This window comes from Panthera tigris, chromosome D1, assembly GCF_018350195.1.
Source record: "Panthera tigris isolate Pti1 chromosome D1, P.tigris_Pti1_mat1.1, whole genome shotgun sequence".
NCBI lineage: Eukaryota > Metazoa > Chordata > Mammalia > Carnivora > Felidae > Panthera > Panthera tigris.
This window is the reverse complement of record NC_056669.1, coordinates 112,715,106-112,735,254: the sequence shown is the minus strand read 5'-3', so window position 1 is coordinate 112,735,254 and position 20,149 is coordinate 112,715,106. Positions and strand designations below refer to the sequence as shown.

Below are 20,149 nucleotides of genomic sequence, written 5' to 3'. Positions count from 1 at the left end.
CCCGTCCGCGCGGCCACCGCTCACGGTTCTAATCGTGTCTCCCCAGTGCCCCGCGGCCCCGCGCATCTCTCCCCGCGCTGTTCCTTCTCTGACAGAGGGCTCCGTTCTTTGCCTGCCTTCGCGATCGGGGCCTCTGTCCTACCGGTGGGACAGCCAGTGGGTTGTCACAGCTGGCACGTTCTAGATCCGAGTCGAGACGTTACATTGGGACGATCAAGTGTTTGGCCAGCATTCCCCACCCCCCCCACCGCCCCCCGATCCGTGGTTTCTCTTTCCTCTTAACACCGTCTTATGGGAGAGCACAAGTTTTCAATTTTGACCAAGTCCAATTTTTCAGGTTGTTTTCTTCTTTAAAGGCTCATGTTTTTTGTGTCCTGTCTAAGAAATATTTGCCTAATCCAGGGTTACGGAGACTTCTCTCCTATATTTCTGTAGAAATTTTATAGTTTTACATTCTGTGTTTATATCTGCGATCCATTTCAAGTGTAATTTTATACGCAGTGACAGGTATTAAATCTTTCTTGCATGTGGTTATCCAGCACCGTTTTTCCATCGAATTAGTTTGACACCTTTGATGAAAATCAGTTGACCGTGTGCGTGGCTCTGCTCCTGGACTTTCTAATCTGTTTTGCCATTACCACACTGTCTTGATTAATGTGACTTTTGTAGTAAGCCTTGAAATCAGGCTGTGTTAATCCCTCAATTTTGTTCGTTTTCAAAAGTATGTTGGCAATTCTAGCCTTTGCATTTCCATGTAAATCTTGGGATCAGCTTGTTAATTTCTACCAAAAAAAAAAAAAAAAAACCCGTCAGAGTGTTGATTCGCGCCGTGGTGAGCCGGTGGTGGGTCAGTGAATCTGAGTGTCCCCGCGGATCCCAGTAACATTGTGTTTTCTGCTTCACGGCCGGGCTGTGTCTCTGCTTTTTTAGATACTTTTCCGTATCTCTCATCCGTGTTTTCTGGTCTTGAGTGCTCAGATCTCCTACATGATTTGTGCGATTTGCTATGTTGTGTTTCTGACATCACCCAAACGGTGCACTTTTCTTAATTTTGCTTTTGGATGGCTTGTTCCTAGCATGTTGACCTGGAGTCCTGTGGCTTTGCTAACCTTATTCGTTCTGGAAGCTTCTTCTTTTTTTTTTTTTTTTTGGTAGATTTTTTAGGATTTTCTACGGAGATGATAGTGTTGTCCCAAACAGAGTCAGTTTTATTTATTTATTTTTTTTCCATTTCAACCTCTGTTGCTTTTTGTCCCTTGTTCTTGCCTGATCGCTGGCTGGGCCTCCACGGTGACGTTCAGTAAATAGTGAGGAGAGACCAGACCCCCCGCTTCTGCTTCCTGATCCTGGGAGGACGCTTGGTCTCTCGCCGTGAAGCGCGATGCTAGCTGTGGCTTCTGGACGTGCCCCTTACCAGCTGAGAAGCCCCCTCTTTCCACTTTTCTGGCAAGAGTGGCTGTCGAGTGTGGCTGCTGGATTTCGTCAGACGCTTTTCCTGTATCTATTGATTATATATGTGTGTTTTTCTCCCTACTTTATTAATACGGTGAACTACACCGAGTGATTTTCAAATCGTGAACCGACCCTGAATTCTTAGTATAAAGCCTACTTGGCCATGGTGCGTTTTTTAAAAAGTACATTGTTGGCTTTCATTTGGCCAACGTAACAGAGAGTTTTCACATCTGTGCTCACGAGGGATCGCATCCGAGGTTTCTTTGCTCTCAGCGTCTTCGCTTTTGGCATTAGGTAATCAGTTGGGAACTGTTCCTGCTTTTTGGTTCCGGAAGATTTAGGGCAGAAATGCTGTTTTCTTCAGTGTTTGATAGGACATGCAAAGCCATCGGGCCTGGGGTTTTCTTCGTGGGAAGGTTTTTGGTTAGAAATTCAATTCTTTTCACAGGCTTAGGGCCGTTCAGTTTATCGATTTCTTCCCGAGTAACTTTTGGTAGTTTGTATCTTTGACATTTGTCCTCAAGGAGCCGGCCCCCCTCCCCATCTTAGGACCAGGGTCGGTCCCCTCTGTGGGAACGGGGGGACCCGGGGCTGTCCAGACACGGAGGACCCTCCTCGGTGCCCTGGCGGGGGGCACGGGCTGGAGGCTTGTATCTCAGAGCCGCTCCAGGCCCCCGCCCAAGCTGGCCGCCCGGCCGGGCGCCCCCTTCTCTGGTGACAGGGACACAGTCGGTGGTGGGGGTTGAGCGGGGACTGAAGGTCAGACCTTCTCTGTTGCCTCCCAGCCCCGCTCCCTGGAAGGCCACCCCTTCTCGGAGGAATGAAATTCAAGTAGACGGCCCTCGGAGACCACGGCAAGTCTGCTTTTCTCTTACACTTTTACTCTGTAAACTCCAGCCCTAAAACAACATACATCCTTCTGAAGCTGTTCACATATTAGCTCTTAAAACAGCAAAATCCGTGCACAATTTCCTCTCAATCCCTGAAAACATTCCTGAAAGAAGAAGAAGAAGAAAAAACTGTTTAAATTCACCGCCTGTCATTAGAATCTCTGGAAGTGCCAGCCGTCAGGACACCGAGGAGCGGGGCCTCCGCACGCGCGCGCCCCGCGGGGACCCGAAGCCCACGCGGGCCTTCCTCCCCCGGCCGGCAGCCCCCCGCCGCCTCCGCTAAAGCAAACACCATTCAAACCAAGGCAGAGCCTTTCAACGCCTCAACCAGATAATTAGGAAGGGTTTTCGTCCCCAAGTCGCTCTCGGTTTGGTCAACTTCTCGTTCTGGGTGAATTCTTGAATAAGACGTTTTTAGCAGCTCGGGCCCTCGGCAAATAAAGACTCGGCCGCCGCCCTCTCTCCCCCAGCCCTGCCGGCTAAGGTGGCCGTCGCAGGGGTGGAACTTCTTTGGGGTTAACGGCCCTCGGCAGCGAGGTTCCGGGGCTGGAAATAAACCCCATTTAGCCGGCCTGGAGACGGAAATAGCCGTGCCTGGGGAAGACGAGGGATTTGCTTTAAATACGTGTAAAGCTGGCTGCCGGGCCGCCTGATGGTGTCTGCAGCTGGGCACGGGCGGTCCCGGGGCCTCCCGCGCCCCCACCGCAAATTACAGGGCGGCCCGCCCGGCTACTCCCGGTGCGCGAGGCCCCGAGCGTGATTCACGGGGCTCTTGGCCCCCAGGCCACGAGGTGGAAAGCCCCCCCCCGCCCCCCGCCGCCTCTCTGACTGTTTAGTGTCCTGGAACACGGCACCCCCCACCCCGACACACACACACCCAACCTTTCCTGCCCCTGGGCCTTTGTTTCTGCTGGTCTTAAGCCTGGGATAACTCTTCCAGCATTTCGGGGTCTGTCTCCAGAGCCCAGATTTTCCCGTGGAGCAGGGAAGGCACACAGGCCAGCGTTTGCCCACGCACAGAATGGCGCTGTCTCACCAAGGCCTACGGGACAGGACCCCTTCCCAGGAGGAGAAAGCTTTGGGGCCTGTGACCTGGACGTCCACAGGGACCTCCGTCCAGCTCTTGGTCTGACCTGGACGACGACCCCGAGCCCCCGGATGTGACTGCTGTTCCCTTCGGGCCAGAAGCCCGTGATCAAGGGGCCGCCATGTGGATTTCCTCTGAGGCTGGGAGGGGAGGGGGGATCTGTCCCAGCGTCCGGTGGTTCCGTGGCTCGTAGATGTGTCCCCCCCACCTCTGCTCTCTCTGCACACGGCATTCTCCCTGCTCGTGTCCGTATCTCCCCCTTTTGTCAGGACACCAGTCATATGGGATCAGGGCCCAGCCTAGTGACCCGGCTTAACTAATTACACCTGCAAAGACGCTGTTTCCGAACAAGGTCCCGTTTGCCGTCCATGGGTCAGGACTTTAGCATACGAGGTTTGGGGGGAGACCCTTCAACCCCAAACGGTGCCTGGGTGAGGGGTGAGGAGTGGGTCTGTGGAGCAGGAGACACTCGGGATCACTCAGGACCTGTCCTGCTCTGGTGTGGGAGGCAGGTGGCCCTTGGGGACTATTGCCACCTGGCCAGCACCCTGGGGGTGGCATTGTGCTCGGAGCCAGGGACTTGGTCAGAGGGAGACAGGAGAGGCCCCTGTGCTCAGGAATTCTTGAAAAAGATGCGGGGTGTCATTGAGTCCACTGAAGTGATGTTGGAAACTGCTTTGTCCACCCACAGTGCCATCGACGGGGGAGAAGAGACAGGGGGAGATGAAGTCACCGGGGAGGCAGCCACTGGGGGGGCTACAGTGTAAGCTCTTCCGACGGGAGCAGGGGCTGTTCCAAGCTTCAGGGGTGAGGGCGCAGCAATGGAAGAGGATAGTCCAGTGAAACTTCCCCGCTCACGAATGAGAAGGGAGGGGATACTATGCCGATCGCCTCTCCAACTCGAAGGAAAATGAAGGAGACAACATCAGACAGCAAACAGTAAGTAAATCGGATCGGATGTATCCAGTTTTACACTAAATGTGAATGGCCTGAGAACCTCTGTTAAAAAGCGGGGACTCTCAGAAAGGTTTTTAATTTCATTTTTAACAAGTACGTCGTTCAGAGGAGCTCGGTAAAGCAAACTAATAACGGACGGTGGAGAACGAAGGAACGGCCGAGCCATGCTGAGCGCAGGGTGAACGGCGTCGGCACTCAGACAGGCCCAGGCAAGGCACCACTTCTGGAGGAGACGGGGTTGTAAACTCTGACGTGTCAAACAGCGTAAGAGCTCCGTAAAGCAAAAGCTATTGGAAATGCGGGGCAAAGCGGGTTAGATGTGATCACTGCAGGAGGCTTAATTGTACCTCTCAGAATAGGACGATTCTGGCAGACGCAGGATACGTGAGGGTGTGGACGGCTTATGTTGCAATGGATTCTAACGGTAACCTGTGGTCCCTGCTGCTTACGGCTGTGTAACAAGCGTCCCCCAACCCACGAACCAGTGCTGTAACTATGGATCTTCCTGACCGGGATCTAGTTCCTTACGCCCACAAACATTTGTAAAACCAGTCATTACACCCGGCTGTGGGGGGGAGGGGGTGGGGACCCAATACACTTTGAAAAATTGGGATGAAGTTGGCTGTGATCAAAACCCAATACAGTTAGAAATAAAGGATGACGAGGTTACCAAAAAGGCTCACCTATTTGGGAATTAAGCAGCGAATGCTCTCGTGAATAACCCCCAGGACGAAGAGGTGAATGTCGGGCCCACCTGCCAGGCAGGGTCACGGAAAGGCTCCCTCTGCGCCGTGGGAGGCACCTTCCGGGACCGCACCCCGACACCGACCACGGACACGTAATTTTCATCCCATCATCCACAGTTGGTTGGTAGTGGCTTCCTTGTGTTGTAAGTGTCGCCTCCCCATGTGCGTTGAAATTCACTCATTGAAAGCAACTAATGAGTAAAACACACACATTAGATGGTCGCACGTACCACGTGTCTACCGAGGGCCCTTCACCGCGTGCTCCGGGGGGCGGCCACGGGCTGTGTAGCCACTTCACCAGAATCTGTGATAAGCCCGGTCCCGGACAGGGAGAAGACAGCTGCCCGGGGCCCACTTCCTGGCTGTGTCTGCCTCCCTCCCCACACCCCCCCAGTCAGGTGTCTGTAGCGGTGGGGCCCTGGCCCACCTCCCGACCTCGGGAGCACCCGGGTGGGGAGGAGGCGGGCCGTGCTGACGTGCCCTGCGGTGCGGGCACGCTGTCTGGTGCGGGAAGCTGGGTCCTGGCACTGGTAACACGTGCAAAGTGACTGTGGCAGAGAGAGTCATTCTTCCCCTCCGGCGGGGGGGCGGGGGGGTTCTCTCAAGGCTGAGCTGGGTGGCCTGGGATCCGAGGATTACGGGCCTGAGGATGCGCCACGGCCGTGGGTGTGGTCGAGTTGCTGGTCTTGCTTTTACCCTCTGCGCCCCCTGGATACACACACAGCCGTGGGGCCCGGGCCCTGGAGTCTGCAGGTGCTACAGAGGAGGGGGCCGGGCTGGACGCCTGACTGGAGCCACTGAGGCTCCTCTGGGTGGGCAGTGAGCTGTTGGCCGCAGGGACGATTGCTCAAAAGCTGTCCTCCGCTTTCCTTGCTCCCTAAAAGCCCGTCTGGCCCCGCAGAGGGGTTTCCCGGGAAGCCCACGCGTGGAGAGTCGGGACATCTGTGCCTCGCCCCATTGGCCACTGAGCCTGCAAAGCTGTACTGGCAGGTCTGATCGCGGCTCCCGTGAGGCCGGGGTGGGGGTGGGGGGTAGCACAAGGTGAGCCCCGGGGACTGACCCCAGCCAGGGCGTCAGGAGTGGGGGGGGAGCCCTGGAGCCTCGCCGCACCCCCAGGCGCCTGCTGGGGTGTGGGACAGGGGTGAGGGAGGCAGCCAGCCCCCCAGCAGCCTGGACGGCGGGCCTCCCTCGAGCGACCTGCTCGGGCAGCGACCGCGGCCCCTCACCAGGCCAGGGGACCGGACGGCAGCTGTCGCCCACTTGCAGGGCCCGGCTGCTGGGTAGATGGGAATATCCGTCCCCATGGTGATGGATCGAGGCTCATGGCCTGGCCTGCTTGGCCTGCAAAATGGCCACCCCAGACAGCTGGCAGGTAGGGCTGCCTCTCGGGAGAACGCGGACCGGTGCCTCCTGAGTCGCCCCAAACCCGTGACTGTGTTTAAGGGGTGGGGCAGCACCCAAGGCCCATCCAGGCTGTCGGCCTCCAGGCGGGGGGCTGCTGTCTCCTTGCTGTCTGATGGCTCGCGGGGCCCTCCTGGGAATTCAGGGTGGCTAGCCTATTGGAGAGAGGCTGTGGGGCCCCAAACCACCGGTGACTTCAGGCAGGTGGGTCCCAGACCCATGTTGGGGGGGAGGTGGGGGTCCATGTCCCAACAACAGGGAAGTATTGTCTGGCCTGGGGACACTGGGTCTTCCTGGGTCCCCCAGCCCCCCCGGAATGCAGCACCCACCCCGGGTGACGGGGCGTGGGGGAAGAAGCAGGAATGTCCCCCACTAGAGTTTCCCGTGTGGCCCTTAGAGCACCAGGTGGGCGCCCTGCTGGGGCTCGGTGTGGACCGTGCTTCCAATGTGAAGACAGACCCCCAGCTCGGGAGACAGCTGAGGAGGTGGGGAGGGGTCCCCTGGGCTGGGATGAGTCCCACTGCCTCGGCAGGAGGGAGGTCGGGCCAGGGAGACACAGGTGAGGTCCAGGTGGAGGCGTCAAAGGCTTGGGGTGCATCACACAGGGTCAGGGGTCAGATCAGGAGGGGCCCTCTGTGCTGCGGGCAGAGTGGGGGTTCCGACACGGGTCCGGGGTGGACTCGGGCCTCCAGGGGCGGCGTGCGAGCCCCAGACCGGGCTAGGGTTCTGCACGCCTCTGTGCCGAGCCCCCCTCCCACCTGCTTGCCTGCCCCTGGGAGGTCACTTCTGTCTTGAGGCCCTTCAGTGCCACCCTGTCTTCTGGGTCTTTCCATGGCATCTCCACAGGCCCAAGCGGCCTGTCTAATGTCAGCCCTCCCCACAGCCCTGGGAAGCAGGCACCCCAGGACCCCCACTTTACAGACGAGGACCCCCACTTTACAGACGAGGACACTCGGACGTTGGCACGGTTGTGGGGCCCACCAGGGTCACCGCCTGCGTGTTGGGGATGCCGTATCCTGCCGTCCTGTGGGGGAGAAGGGCCCTCAGTGGCCTCTGTCCCGGCGCAGGGCTCCCCTCGGGCAGCAGGGCCCCTTCCCTGTACCCCCAGTGGCTGACCCGGGGCCTGGCCCACAGGCTGTGTGGACCGGGGAGCAAAGGGGTCCAGGCACACGGGCCCCCGCCCCAGCACGGGCCGAGGTGGGGCAGCGCTGGCGGGCGCGGGTGGGGCTGGTGGGCGCAAGTGTGTGCCGAGGGCCCCAGCTGTGCCCAGCACATGTCACCGGGAGGCCCCAGAGCCCTCACCGCGGGCGCGCGGCTGGGAGCAGCTGGCCACGGGCAGCTCCTGAACAAAGGGTGCTTTGAGCGGCCTGCACGCCTGCTCTGTACTCTGCAGCCAGCTGACTGTCCCGGGAATGCGCAGGCCAGCTCCCCCTGCGGCTCGTGGGGTCCCGCTTGGAGTCAGAACAGCTGGGCTGGCCCCTGTGCTGTAGGGACCACAGCCCCCCCTCCCGCCGTGGGGACGCCTCCCGGCTCGTGGGAGGAGAGGAAGACCCTCACGCTGGTTGCCCACGGCCCCGCCCTGATGGGTGGCCTGGTCGGGTCCCCGTGTCCCCCCCCCCGACCCCGTTCCAGGTCTCCGGGACCCCTTCTCCGCGGGCGAAATCCCGTTGACCCCGGGAAGCACAGGCATCCTGCCCCCTGTGGCGGCCCTCGGTGCGGGGCGGGGGGCGGGGGGGGGCAGGAGCTCCTGCAGAGCGGCCCCCACCCCCACCCCGGGGCTGTATCCCCAGTGGGCCACATCCAGCACCCACAGGGCCACCGGGGAGGCAGCTGTGCTATTCGTCCTTGACCCTAATTCCTGCTCTTTGTCATTTCTCACCTGACAACCCGCGGGCCCCTGCACCCCACGGTCCCCGGTGCTTAATCCTTTGTGGTTCCGTCTCTATCTCTCTCCGAAATTTTTCATCATCGAGATAATGGAACAGTCACATCAGAGACCGCAGGAATCACAAGGATAAGGACCTGGGAGGCCGCCTTTCTGTTTAGCAAAAGAAGAAATATTTTCCGTCCCAAGAGTCGGGATGTGAGGCCGGCTAATCTAAGCGGGTTTAACCTTCAGGCCGTCTTGCTCTCTGTCACATGTGAGTGGTTCGTGGCGGGGACGTTCCCAGCGCTCCTAAGTCATGCGATGCCAGCAGCACTGAGCCTCAAAACACGCGGGGCCTTAGACGATCTTCCCGCTGATGAGGATGCAGTAGCTGATAAAGAAGGAACGACAGATAAGCCCCCAGCGACCTCCATCCTTCTCGTCGTTCTACACGGTTACGAAACGCTTGAGTAACCGCCAACCTTTTCCCCGTGTGCGCTCGCAGCGGGAGAAACCAGATAAGCCCCTGCTTTTCTGAACCTTTATCTCCACTCTTGGGATTTGCAGAACTGCTGTCACAACAGTTCCCCCAAAACAGCGAGGGCAGGGGAGGGCCGGGGTGTCTGTCAGCAAAATGGCAGGATTTCAGGCGAGGACCTCACGGCCAGGTCCCGGGGGCCGCGAGCCCGTGCCGTGCGTGGGGCGTCCGAGGCAGGGCCCAGAGCCTCCCGGGGAGGGACCCCGAGCTTGTGCAGGGCCCCACGTCCCCTGTCAACACCGCGAGGAAACGGGGCGAGGGAGCGTTCAGAGACCCCGCGCTCACTGCCACCCCCCCTCCCCAGGTGACCCTTTGCACGCTGCCTCCTCTGCTGTCCCCGCAGAAGGGGACCCGGCGGGGTGCCTGGCATCGTTCCGTGAGCTCCCCTGACACCGGGCTAGCAGCGGGTCCGTGAAGACGGGAGCTTGTGCCCCAGGCCGACCACGCAGTGACTCTCCCAGCCCCAAGGGGGGTGACGTTCGGGGCCCGTCTTTCCACCCTGTGGGGCCGCCCTGAAGGCCCGCTGCGGGGCCCGTGGTGTGTCTGTTGTGGTCGAGCGCACAGAGCACCGCATTCGCCATTTCCAAGGGCGCAGTCGGTGGCATTCAGTGCATTCACGGAGTTGTGCAACCACCACGCCCGTGTAGTTCCAGAACTCTCCCGTCCCCCCGGAGGAAAGCCCCTCACCGGGGGCAGCCGCTCCCCACTCCTCCCTCCTCCGGCCCCTGGCGTCCACTCATCTTTCTTTTCATAAAATCGTGGTGAAATACGCGTGCCATGCACTTTATCGTATCTGTGTCGAGGCGCAGAGCTCTGGGCGCTGAGCACGTTCATGCTGTTAGGCAGCCGTCCCCACCCTCCGTCTCCAGAACTTTCCGTCTTCCCAAATAGAAACTCCGTCCCCGTGAAGCACAGACCCCCAGCCCCGGCGCCCCCCGTGCCACTTTCTTTTTTAAGAAAAAACCCAGGGGCGCCCGGGTGGCTCTGTCGGTTGAGCGTCCGACTTCGGCTCAGGTCACGATCTCACGGTTCCTGAGTTCCAGCCCCGCGTCGGGCCCTGTGCCGACAGCTGGGAGCCCGGAGCCTGCTTGGGATTCTGTGTCTCCCTCTTCCTCTCTGTCCCTCCCCTGCTCGCGTGCTGTCTCTCTCTCTCTCTCCCTCAAAAACAAATAGACATTAAAAGAAATTTGTTTTATTTCAATTTATTTGAAACAGCAAAGCAGTTCACTCATTTCTCACTGCGCCCCACCCCCCATCGACCGTCAGTCTGTTCTCCGAGCCCACAAGCTTGGTTTCGCGTGTACGTGCGGTTTCCACACGAGTGAAATCTCAGGGCATTTGCCGTTTGCCGTGGTGCCCTTGAGATCCAGCTGTCGCTGTGGACGGCAGGGTTTCCTTCTTCCGTGGGCAGCCTCCGGCCGCCGCCCTGCCTTGGCTGTCGTCAGTAACGCTGCGGTGAACGTGGGGGTGCGGGTATCTCTTTGAATTAGCGTCTTCATTTTCCCTGGATAAATCCCCAGGAGTGGAGTTCCTGGGTCTTACGGGAACTTTCACTTTGCGAGGCACCTCCACCTGGGCTCCGTCCGTGGGGGCCACACCAGGTTGCGTTCCCTCCAGCGGCGCGCGAGGGCTCCCTTTCTCCACGTCCTCGCCAACGCTTGTGGTTTCTTATCTTTTTTTACTCGAGCCTTCGTGACAGGCGCGCGGCGCTATCTCACCGCGGTTCCGATCCGCGTCGCCCTGATGGCGAGCACCCTTCTGGGTGTCTGTTGGCCGTCACGTCTTCTCTAGAGAAATGTTTGCTCAAATTCCTCACCTATTTTCCAATTGGGTTCTTTGTTAGGACTTGTTTGTAGGATGATGCTGGATCACACCAGTAACACCGCTGAGAGCCACCCCTAACACCCAGCACCGGGGAGACCCACAGGAAGGGCCCAACTCCGGCCCGAAACTCGTGGAATGACGCGGGTCAGGGTGGGGGGCTAGTTGGACGCTTGGACCCGTGAGGTCCGTGTCTCAGCTTTTGGCAGGTGGCAAACGCTTGGGTCTGTCCTCTGTTCTCAGCACCCGCCCTGGCCCACCGGCCCCTCGGCCATGAAGCTGACACCGGCCGGGGGGGGGGGGGGGTCCCCCCGTCCCTCTGGTTTGACTGTGGTCTCCGAGAGCTCCTCTCGGAGGACAGCCTCTGTCCTTGTATCTGCAGGGCAGAGCTCAGGGCCGCACTCCCTCAGTGTCCCGGCCTCCCGGCCTGCATCCTTGACCTGCTGCACACCTGGGGTCACACAGGCACCACGTGGACCTGGCCGAGAGGGCCCCTGGGCTGGCTGTGCTATCGGTGGGGGAGCCACGTGGCTTCCACAGGGGTGGTGGGTGTGGCTCCCAGGAGGTGGGGGGTATTGAGCCGGACCGAGGAAGGGTAAGGACCCAGAGTGGGGAGCTGGGGGGAGGGGAGCACCCGGGGTGTGGGCCTGCCGCGGGCCAATGGGAGGCTCTCAGGATAGGGTAGGGGGGTGGGGCCCTGGGAAGGGGGCCACAGACCCCGACCCTCTGGCATGGAAAGTGGGGAGCGACAGCAGAGGCTTGAGCAGTGAGCCTGGGGGGAGGTGACAGCTGTTGGCAGGCTCTGGGCGCCCTTTAGTTCACCTTTGGGGCTTGCTTAGGGCCTGGAAAATAAAGACAGAAGAGTCTGGGGCCTGCTCCTGCCAGGGTGGAGAAAACTCAGGGCACAGAGGGTGGCCAGGGTGGGGGGGTCACCCTTCCCGGGTCTGGGCCACTGGGGCTGGAAGCTGGCCTCCCTTAGCCCGGAACTAATGAGCCTGCTGTAGTCCGGGGGGACGTCGTATCTGAATCAGGGGTGACACCACGGGATGACAGAGGTCAGTCCTCCTGCAGTCTCCCCGCCACCGGTCTCTGCAAGTGGACGGTCAAGGCCAGTCGCAGCCTCCAGCCCTCCTGTGAAAACATTCCAAGGCCCCTGCTGGTCCACAGCCCCCGCCGGAGCCCAGGTCAGTGGACAGGTGGCTTCAAGAGAGAGCAGTGGGCCGGGCTGGCCAGCAAGCCTGCCCGTGGGGTGCTTGAGCCACGGCGAGCCCCCCGCAGCCCCAGCACGCAGCACCCAGCTCTGAGGGCCTGGCTGTGGCCTTGACCCTGAGTGCCACCCCACCCAGCACTCCAGGCAAACATCCGTCCCACCGCCTCATGCCCCGTCCCCATCCCCTCCCAGCGTGCGGGCAGCATGGCACCTCGAGCTCAGCCCCGCCCGGGGCCTGGGCCTCGCTTACACGCGGTGAGCGCCCCATGCGGCCCGCCGGGCCTCGCGCTGCATTCCAAACTCAAACAGGATTTGAGGATTAGCATTGTTTTAAATTATTCCTACACCTCACCCCTCCAGGGGGAGTCTGTGTTCTCAGGCAGCCAGCCCTGGGAGAGCGGGGGTTGCTCCGGACCAGGTTCTCCCCACGAGTGAGACGAAGATGATTCGGGTCTCAGCAATCAGCAATCCCTGATAGTTACTTATCTTGAGGTCTTTCAGAAGACGTTTCTCGTGCTTTGAGTCTACTCGGGGCACAGCTGAGGAAGGGATTTAAATGATAAGAAATGCACGAAAACAAGAACGAAAACTATGGAATGACTGATAAGCCGGATGGTGTGTGGATGTGCAGGCAGAGCGGGGAGGGAGGCCCCGAGGACGGCTCTTTTGGGGACCCCCTAGTGACCAGGTGACCCCTTCTCCACAAAGATGCCGGTGCCCGTGTCTCCACTTGGGGAACGCGGAGGTGACGGCCAAACCCTGGAGGCCCGTGGTGCATTCAGACCTCGCCCATCACGGGCTCCTCCCGCCTGCCGGGATCCGGCAGGGCCGGGTTCTTGGGGGACACGTGAACAGGACGGAGCCTTGCGAGCGGGGGGCTGTCGGCCCCGCTCTCTCGTCCGCCCGGTGGATCCACACCGAGTGCTGGCCGGGGCAGGCCCTGGGTTGTGGGGCTGCGGAGCGGGGGATGGGCGGTGCGCGTGGCCACTGCCCCCGTGAGGTCACACGCCCCCTGCCCCCTCCAGGGCACGCACGACCCCCCCCCCCGAAGGATTCAGTGTAACGAACACAACTTTTTTGCAACAGGAAAGAGGTATAAACTCTCCTAGGCTTCCCCCCGTATCCACTGAGCTTGCCCGCAACACTGGGGGCAGTGTCCAACCACCCCCTCGTGGCGGGGAGGGCAGGGGCGCGCTACGGACTAGGACCTGCCCTGTCACCCCGTGAGGCCCCCTGCCAGGGCCGGACTCCAGGGGCAGGAGGATCAGCATTGCCGTCTTCGTCCGGCTCCTTCCCCTGAGCCCGCGGTCTGGCCGCGGACACGCCACGCCTTCCCCCCAGGCCCCGTCGTGGTCCTGGCCTCCACGGTCGTCCTCCGCGTGGGCTCCACGGGGCAGGGTTTTGGGCCACCCCAGGGCCCATCCCTGCTGGGGCAGGTGTCGGAACCTCCTTCCTCTATAAGGCTGAGTGATATTCCCTCGTACAGATGGCCCCCATCAGGGCTTGGGGGGACAGCGCTGAATCTCTACGTCACTCTGGTGCCGGCAGCTTCTCTGCGGTCCAGGACGGGGGCTGTGCCTCCCTCCTTTCGTTTCTTGGCATGATGTTTTCAGGTTTCGCCGCACCCGGCTTTTGCCTCCTTTGTTAACTCACAACTACCAGATTCCTTCTGATGCGCCCGTAAACGGAATTGTTTTCGCCGTTTCTTTCAAAGATCGTTCGCGGTTGGTGGAAACGGTACAAGCGACACAGAAAGGCCGTTGCTTCGCGCTTCTTGACTCGCGCCCGCCTTGCTGAGTTCTGCAGCGATCTACCCGGCGTGCTGTGTGTGCGTGTGGGATCTTTGCAGTTTTCCACACGTCAGCTCACATCCCCTGCGAGCAGAGATGGTTTTGCTTGTCCTTTCCGATTGCGGTGGCTTTTATCTCTCTTCCGCGCCCAGCCGCTCTGGCCGCGTCGTTTAGCACAGCGTCGAATGCGGCGAAGGAAAAGCTCCCGTCGACGCAGTGTGTGCTGTGGGGTTTGCAGGTGTGGCTTTTGTTACGTGCAGGCACTATCCCTGCGTTCCTGATTTCACTGGTTTTAACAGGAAAAGGTGGGCAATTCTGTCACATGCTTTTCTCGCAGCGACTCAGGTCGTGCGTTTTTACCCCGTTCTGTTGACGTGACGGGTTGTAACTGATCGGTCTCCGTGCGCCGGGCCCCCCTTCCGACGTCCGTTCCCTTCGGTCACAGCGTGTGACCTTTCCGACGGGCTACTGAGCCGGCTGCTCGTGTTTTCTCGGGCGTTTCTGCACCGCTGCTCACAGCGGAGGCCGGTCTGGGCCCCTCTTGCCTTACGTGCAGTGTCTCTGTCTGGCTTCATTCTGGCCTCGCGGGACAAGTCAGGAAGCGTTCCCCTCTTCGGTGTTTCGGAAACACTTGGGAACGGTCGGGGTTACTTCTTCTCCAGATGTTTGGTAGGTTTCACCAGCGAAGCCGTCGGGTCCACGGCTCGTTTGTTTCCCTTTGAACTTGGTTTTCATACCGTCTCTCTTCGCTTGTCCGCATAGCCACCCGCCCATCACCCGTCCTCGGTAGCCTGGGTGTGAGCCCTCGGGGTCCCGGCGTCCCCTCCTCGAGGTACGCTGACTGCAGACGGAGCCCTGGCCGTGGAGCGGCTCCGCCAGAGGTGTCCTCGAGGCCTCTGCCCTCCTCCTCCTCCTCCTCCTCCTCCTCCTCCCACCCACCTCCCTCCCCTACCCTGGGGCGCTCCGGCCCCGGGCCCCGGCAGAGCTGACAAGTGCCCCCGGATGCTGTGTCCTTGGTGGCGTGGTGGCTGTGAGGTGAACGAGGGACCATCTCACGAGGATGGATGCTCTCTGACGCGCAAATCAGGATGCACGGCCTGAGCTCTGGGGGCTCGGTGGCTTAAACGAGTGCGGCTGGAGGACGCGAGCCCAGGTCGTCACGTGCCTCAGGGCCAGGCGAGGACGCGAGACCTGAGCCGTTGCTGAGCCCGGGTGTGGATGTGGGCTGGCTGGGCCCCGGTCTGAAGAGCAGCAGGTGTCTGCTGGGGGGGTGGGTCCGGCCTTGGGCCACTGGCCCGTCCCGGTGGGCTGCGTGCTTCCCGCCCCGCCCCCCCCCCAGACCCAGGCCAGGACCCAGGCCGGCCGCTCTTGGGGGTCTCTGGGCGGAGGCCCCGGCTCACGCCCCTCTGCCCCGCAGGAGATTGTGCTGGTGGTGTTCTTTGGGACGGAGTACGTGGTCCGCCTCTGGTCGGCAGGCTGCCGCAGCAAGTACGTGGGCGTCTGGGGGCGGCTGCGCTTTGCCCGGAAGCCCATCTCCATCATCGGTGAGTTGTGCCTGCACCCAGGGGAGCTTCGCGCGAGGTTTCGGGGCGCGGGCTGGCACCCTCCCCAGAAAGGGGGACGCGGCAGCCTGGGAGCAGGGCTGGGAGGTGGGCCGGGTGGGCCCGTGTGCCTGAGACAGAGGGCCGCTCTCCCGTCCGAGTGGCCCTGTCCTCCTGACCGCCAGGCCCCTTCCCCTGAGCCAGCGGTCTGGCTGTTGACACGCCGCCCTTTCCCCCCCCAGACCTCATCGTGGTCCTGGCCTCCATGGTCGTCCTCTGCGTGGGCTCCAAAGGGCAGGTGTTCGCCACCTCGGCCATCAGGTACACCTGGGCCACAAGCTCTCCCGGCTGGGGGTGCGAGGGCCGCGGGGCAGCGTGCTGGGTGGGGGCACGCGCTCAGGCGCCACAGCGAGGTCGGCCGCCCGGGTTTGAGAGCCAGCGAGAGCACCTCTGGGCCTGGGGCTGTGACCTCCCCCATCTGGGGGCCTCAGTTTGCCCATCTGTAAACCGGGGTGATCCCAGGGCCGTGCCCAGAAGGTGGTCTGGGGACCAAAGGGATTTGGAGGTGGACAGGTCCAGCTGGGGCCTGGCGTGCCCCCCCCCACCCAGCCCTGACCCTGTGCTTGAGGGGGGGGGGGCGCGGGGAAGCTGGCACGGCGGTGAGCGGGCAGACCCAGAGCCAGGCTCTGAGGGGCCGAGCGGGGGCCCGGGGCTGTTGCGAGGCGCCTGGGCCGGTGAGTCGGGGGCAGGGGCACAGAGGTGTCTCCCCCGCAGGGGCATCCGCTTCCTCCAGATCCTGAGGATGCTGCACGTTGATCGCCAGGGAGGCACCTGGAGGCTGCTGGGTTCTGTGGTCTTCATCCATCGCCAGGTGGGTGGTCTGGCTGGGGCGCGGGGGTCCCGGCTGTGGTGCCCGCATCCTGGCCGGCCGGGCGGACGATGTGCCCGCGTTCCTTTCAGCTGGGGACAAGAGGCTGGGGGCAGAGCTAGGGGCAGACGTGCAGGGTGGAGAGAGAATCTGAAAGCGGCAGGCGGGAACAGTCCCCCGACCGAAGACGGGCGCGTCACCACGGGTCTCGGGGCAGAGCCGGGCGGCCGGCGAGCCTGTGTAAGCCGGCCCGTCTGTCCAGGCGGCGGCCGGGGCCCGACCCTGGCCAGTGGGGAGACGGGTGGAGATGGGCCCCGCGTGGGCATGTGGACCTGTGCCGCCTGCCGGGAAGGTCACAGAGGCCTGGGCGGCCGTGAGTGCTCCGCTGACCCGCACCCCTGTGCCCGCACTGCCCCCAGGAGCTCATCACCACCTTGTACATCGGCTTCCTGGGTCTCATCTTCTCCTCGTACTTCGTGTACCTGGCCGAGAAGGACGCCGTGAACGAGTCGGGTCAAGTGGAGTTTGGCAGCTACGCGGATGCCCTGTGGTGGGGGGTGGTAAGTAGAGACAGGCGTCCCGGGCAGCGGAGGGGCGGGAAGCCACCACGGAGGCCGAGGGCACTGCGGGCTCGGGCCACGGGCTCCTCACGCGAACGTGGGGAAGGGTGCCCGCGGGAAGGTTTGCGCCGGGAGCCGGCAGCGCGGGGGCCTTCGCTCCGAGGGGGGGGACCCACAGCCGACCCTTCGTCTCCGGGCACGTGCCGGGGCTGGGAGCCGCTGCCCCCAGCCAGGCCGGGCCCTCTGCTGCCCTTCACCCTGGTGGGGGGGGAGGGCGGGGTCAGGCGTGTGCCCGGCCGTCTGGGAGGGTTTGCGCTGGCCCCAGGACTATCCCTGCACCAAGGAGCGCCACGTTAAACGGCAAACAAGCACCGTGACACGAGGGCGGGGGGACCTCCCGAGAAAGAAGTGGTCCCCTGTTCTGGCCGGGCACCAGGCCTGCCTGCGGGTGCCGTAGCTGGGCCCGGCCCGGAGAGGTGCCGGTTCCCTCCCCACAGGGCCCCCAGGCTCTCCTGGCTGTGGAGATGGGCTCCTTGGGTGCACTGAGGGCAGGGCCCGGTGCCCCAGTTCCACCTATAAGTGGCCCTGCTGGGCTGGGCAGCTCTCGGCTCCCTGGGCTGCAGGAGAGGCAGTCATAAGGGAGAGGGCCCCACGGGGCGGGGGGCGGGCAGGGGTCCTGGCGGGTCAGCTTTGCAGGGGGCCAGGGCCCTGGCGGGCCAGCCTTGCAGGGGGCCAGCCTTGCAGGGGGCCAGCCTTGCAGGGGGCCAGCCTTGCAGGGGGCAGGCAGGGGGCCTGGCGGGTCAGCCTTGCTGAGGACCAGTCATTGCTGTGGACAGCCAGGTGAGGCCTCAGCCAGCCACGTGTGCCCTGAGTCCTGGCCGCGTCCTGGCCGCGTCCTCGCTGTGTGGGCCGTGGAGAGACTGTTCAGGGCATGAAGGGCGCCCCTGACCACACCCTCCACCCACAGCCTGGCTTCGAGGGGAGGGGGGTTCCAGGCACTTGACTGCAGGTGGACCCGGGCCCGGGATCAGCACGCACAAGGCCCCGAGGCGGCCCGGGGCAGACGCGTGCTGTGGGGAGAGACAGGGGCGTGGGCCACGGGCCGGGCCCCCACACTCCCCAGCTTTCCGTGGGGTACGGTGCTCCCTCCTTCAAAGTACTCTGGGGTGTGAGCGGCCAGTGCCCCGGGAGGGCCTCCCACGGGGCCAGGAGCGGGGGTCAGGGAGACAACAGTGGACACCGGCCCCTGCTTCAGGCTGAGTGCGGCTGCGTGGGGAGGGGAGCCCCTTGGAGCTGGGGGTGGGGCGGCCGATGTCCGGGCTGATTGGGGAGGGGCTGAGGAGAGGGTCCTGGCCTTCACGGGGTGTGGTGACGCCTCGGGGCCAGGCCGTCCCCGGCCCTGGCCGTGTCTGTCCCCAGCCTCTTCCTTCCGGAAAAAGCGGGCCTTGCTCTCCCCTGGGGCTCCCAGCCATCCTCCAGAAAGGAGGCCCATCCCAGTCCGTCCAGGTGCGGCAGGAAGCCACCCGGCGGCCCGCCCCCTGGGCGGACACATGCCCCTGCCGTGTCCGTGTTCCACGCCCGTGAGGCCGAGCACACAGAGGGGGCTCCCGATGTGGGCGAGTCTGTGTGTTTTCTGGAAGCTTCCAGCGTGCCAGGCCGCTCGAGGGACCCGACTCGGGGCTGAGGAAAGCCCGGGTTCAGGCCTCCGTCCGCCCGTGCGCCCGTGCCCCCGTAGGCCCAGGCGAGGCGGGCCCCGGCAGGTCTGGGGGCGGGGAGGGGCGGGGAGGGGCGGGTCCCGGTGGGTCCCGGTGCCGGGCCCGTGCGGGCACAGGCTGTCCGGAGCCAGGAGGAGGTGTGTGGGTGAGCGCTCGGGGCCCGGCTGATAAGCGGTGCCCAGCCCTGGCACCGGCCTCCCCGCCTTCCCGGGGCCGCCGAGGCTGCTCCCCTGCCCCCCGCCCTCGGCGGAGCAGCGCCCCCACTCCCACACCTGTGCAAACATCCGCCCGCCGGCCGGGAAAACGGCCCCTTTGTGCCCAGCTTGGCACCGGTGCCCCAGCCCTCGCCGTCAGCTGCAGCCCCAGCCTCGGCCACCGCGGGCCCTGGCCCGGCCATTGTTCCCGCCGGGCCCTGCGCCTCTGGGCCGCCCCGGGCCCCCCGCCCCCCGGGGCTCCGGGGCAAACGGCTCCCATTCATCGCCGCGGCTGCCCCTGCAGCTGTCCGGGCGGGAGCGGCCCCCGAGCCTTGAGTTATGGGCTGTGTTCCTGGCGCGTCGCGGACAAACAGAGCTCAAGGAAAGCGAGACGGGGCCGGCCCCGACTGGGGCTTTGAAGCCAGTGTGGCGGCCTGTGACTGCGCCCGGCAGTCGCTCCCGACCCGCTCCCGAGGCCCGGCCCCGCTCGCCTCTCCGGTGGGGTGGGGGGCGCCGGCCCGGCCCCGAGGCGCCCCGTCCGGGACGGGCAGAGGAGGGGGTGCCACCAGGGGCCACCCCGGGGGGGCGGAGGGGGGAGGGCGAAGGCTGCTGGCCGTGCTGGGGCGGGGGGGGGGGGTTCCGGTCCCCACACCGGGTCCGCCTCACTCCCCACGGCCGGGCCGGGGGCTGGCCAGAAGCCAGACCCGCTTCTCAGCGTGTCGCGGGCCGGAGCCCGTGAGGGGGCGTCTGGGCCGCGGGAGTCCGGCGGGTGGGTGGGAGAAGGGCTGTGGGTGCCACGGGGGCGGCCCCGGGTGTCCTCAGCACGGAGGTCCAGCGGCGTCCGTGGTACGAACGAAGCGCGGACGGGCCCGTGGAGCGGTTCCGTCCGTGGCCCCGAGGACAGTGGCTGTACCAGGCTCCCGGGGCGGCTGTAACCAAGTCCCGCAGACCGGGGCGCTCAAAGCGTGAGAAACGTGTCCTCCCCCAGTCTGGAGACCAGAAGTCCGAGATCAAAGCCTGGGCAGGGCTGCGCCTGCCGCGGAGGCTCTCGGGGAGGGTCCTTCCTGCCCGTGCTAGTTTCCGGGGGGTTCGGGCGTCCCCGCGCTGGTGGCCGCATCTCCTGCCTCTTGTAAGGACACTTGTCGTTGGCTTGGGACCTGCCTGGATGAATGAAGCAGGACGATCTCAGCTCGGGATCTTAACGTGACCACCTCGACAGAGGCCGTTTCCCAAGGCACTCCCGTTCCTAGGGTCTCGCGGACACGAATGTTGGGGGGATGCTATTCCGCAGCCCGGGACCGCCGTGTGCCGGCCAGACTTCACGAGAAGTCCCCTCGCCTCCCCCAGCCCCAGTCCCTAGGTTGTCCAGCGAGGGTGGCAGCTCAAAGGCTGCGTGTCTCCCTCCCCCCCCCCCATGCCCCCACGCCGGGTGGGGACGCCCGGCTCTGGCGTGCAAGCCCCCTGTTCCCCCAGGTGTGGCGCCCCGTGCCTGGCTGCTGAGGTGTTTGGGGA

General features: G+C 63.4%; 1 protein-coding gene across 2 annotated transcripts in view; it reads left to right on the top strand.

Moving 5' to 3' along the window:
- Window positions 1-20,149, top strand: part of KCNQ1 (potassium voltage-gated channel subfamily Q member 1) — a 316,086-nt gene that overhangs the window by 63,428 nt on the left and 232,509 nt on the right. For both annotated transcript variants that reach the window (XM_042958455.1, XM_042958456.1), the window contains exons 3-6: window positions 15,177-15,303; window positions 15,543-15,621; window positions 16,075-16,171; window positions 16,588-16,728. In XM_042958455.1, coding sequence (XP_042814389.1) covers window positions 15,177-15,303; window positions 15,543-15,621; window positions 16,075-16,171; window positions 16,588-16,728 — 444 coding nt within the window. The remainder of the gene's footprint in view (window positions 1-15,176; window positions 15,304-15,542; window positions 15,622-16,074; window positions 16,172-16,587; window positions 16,729-20,149) is intronic.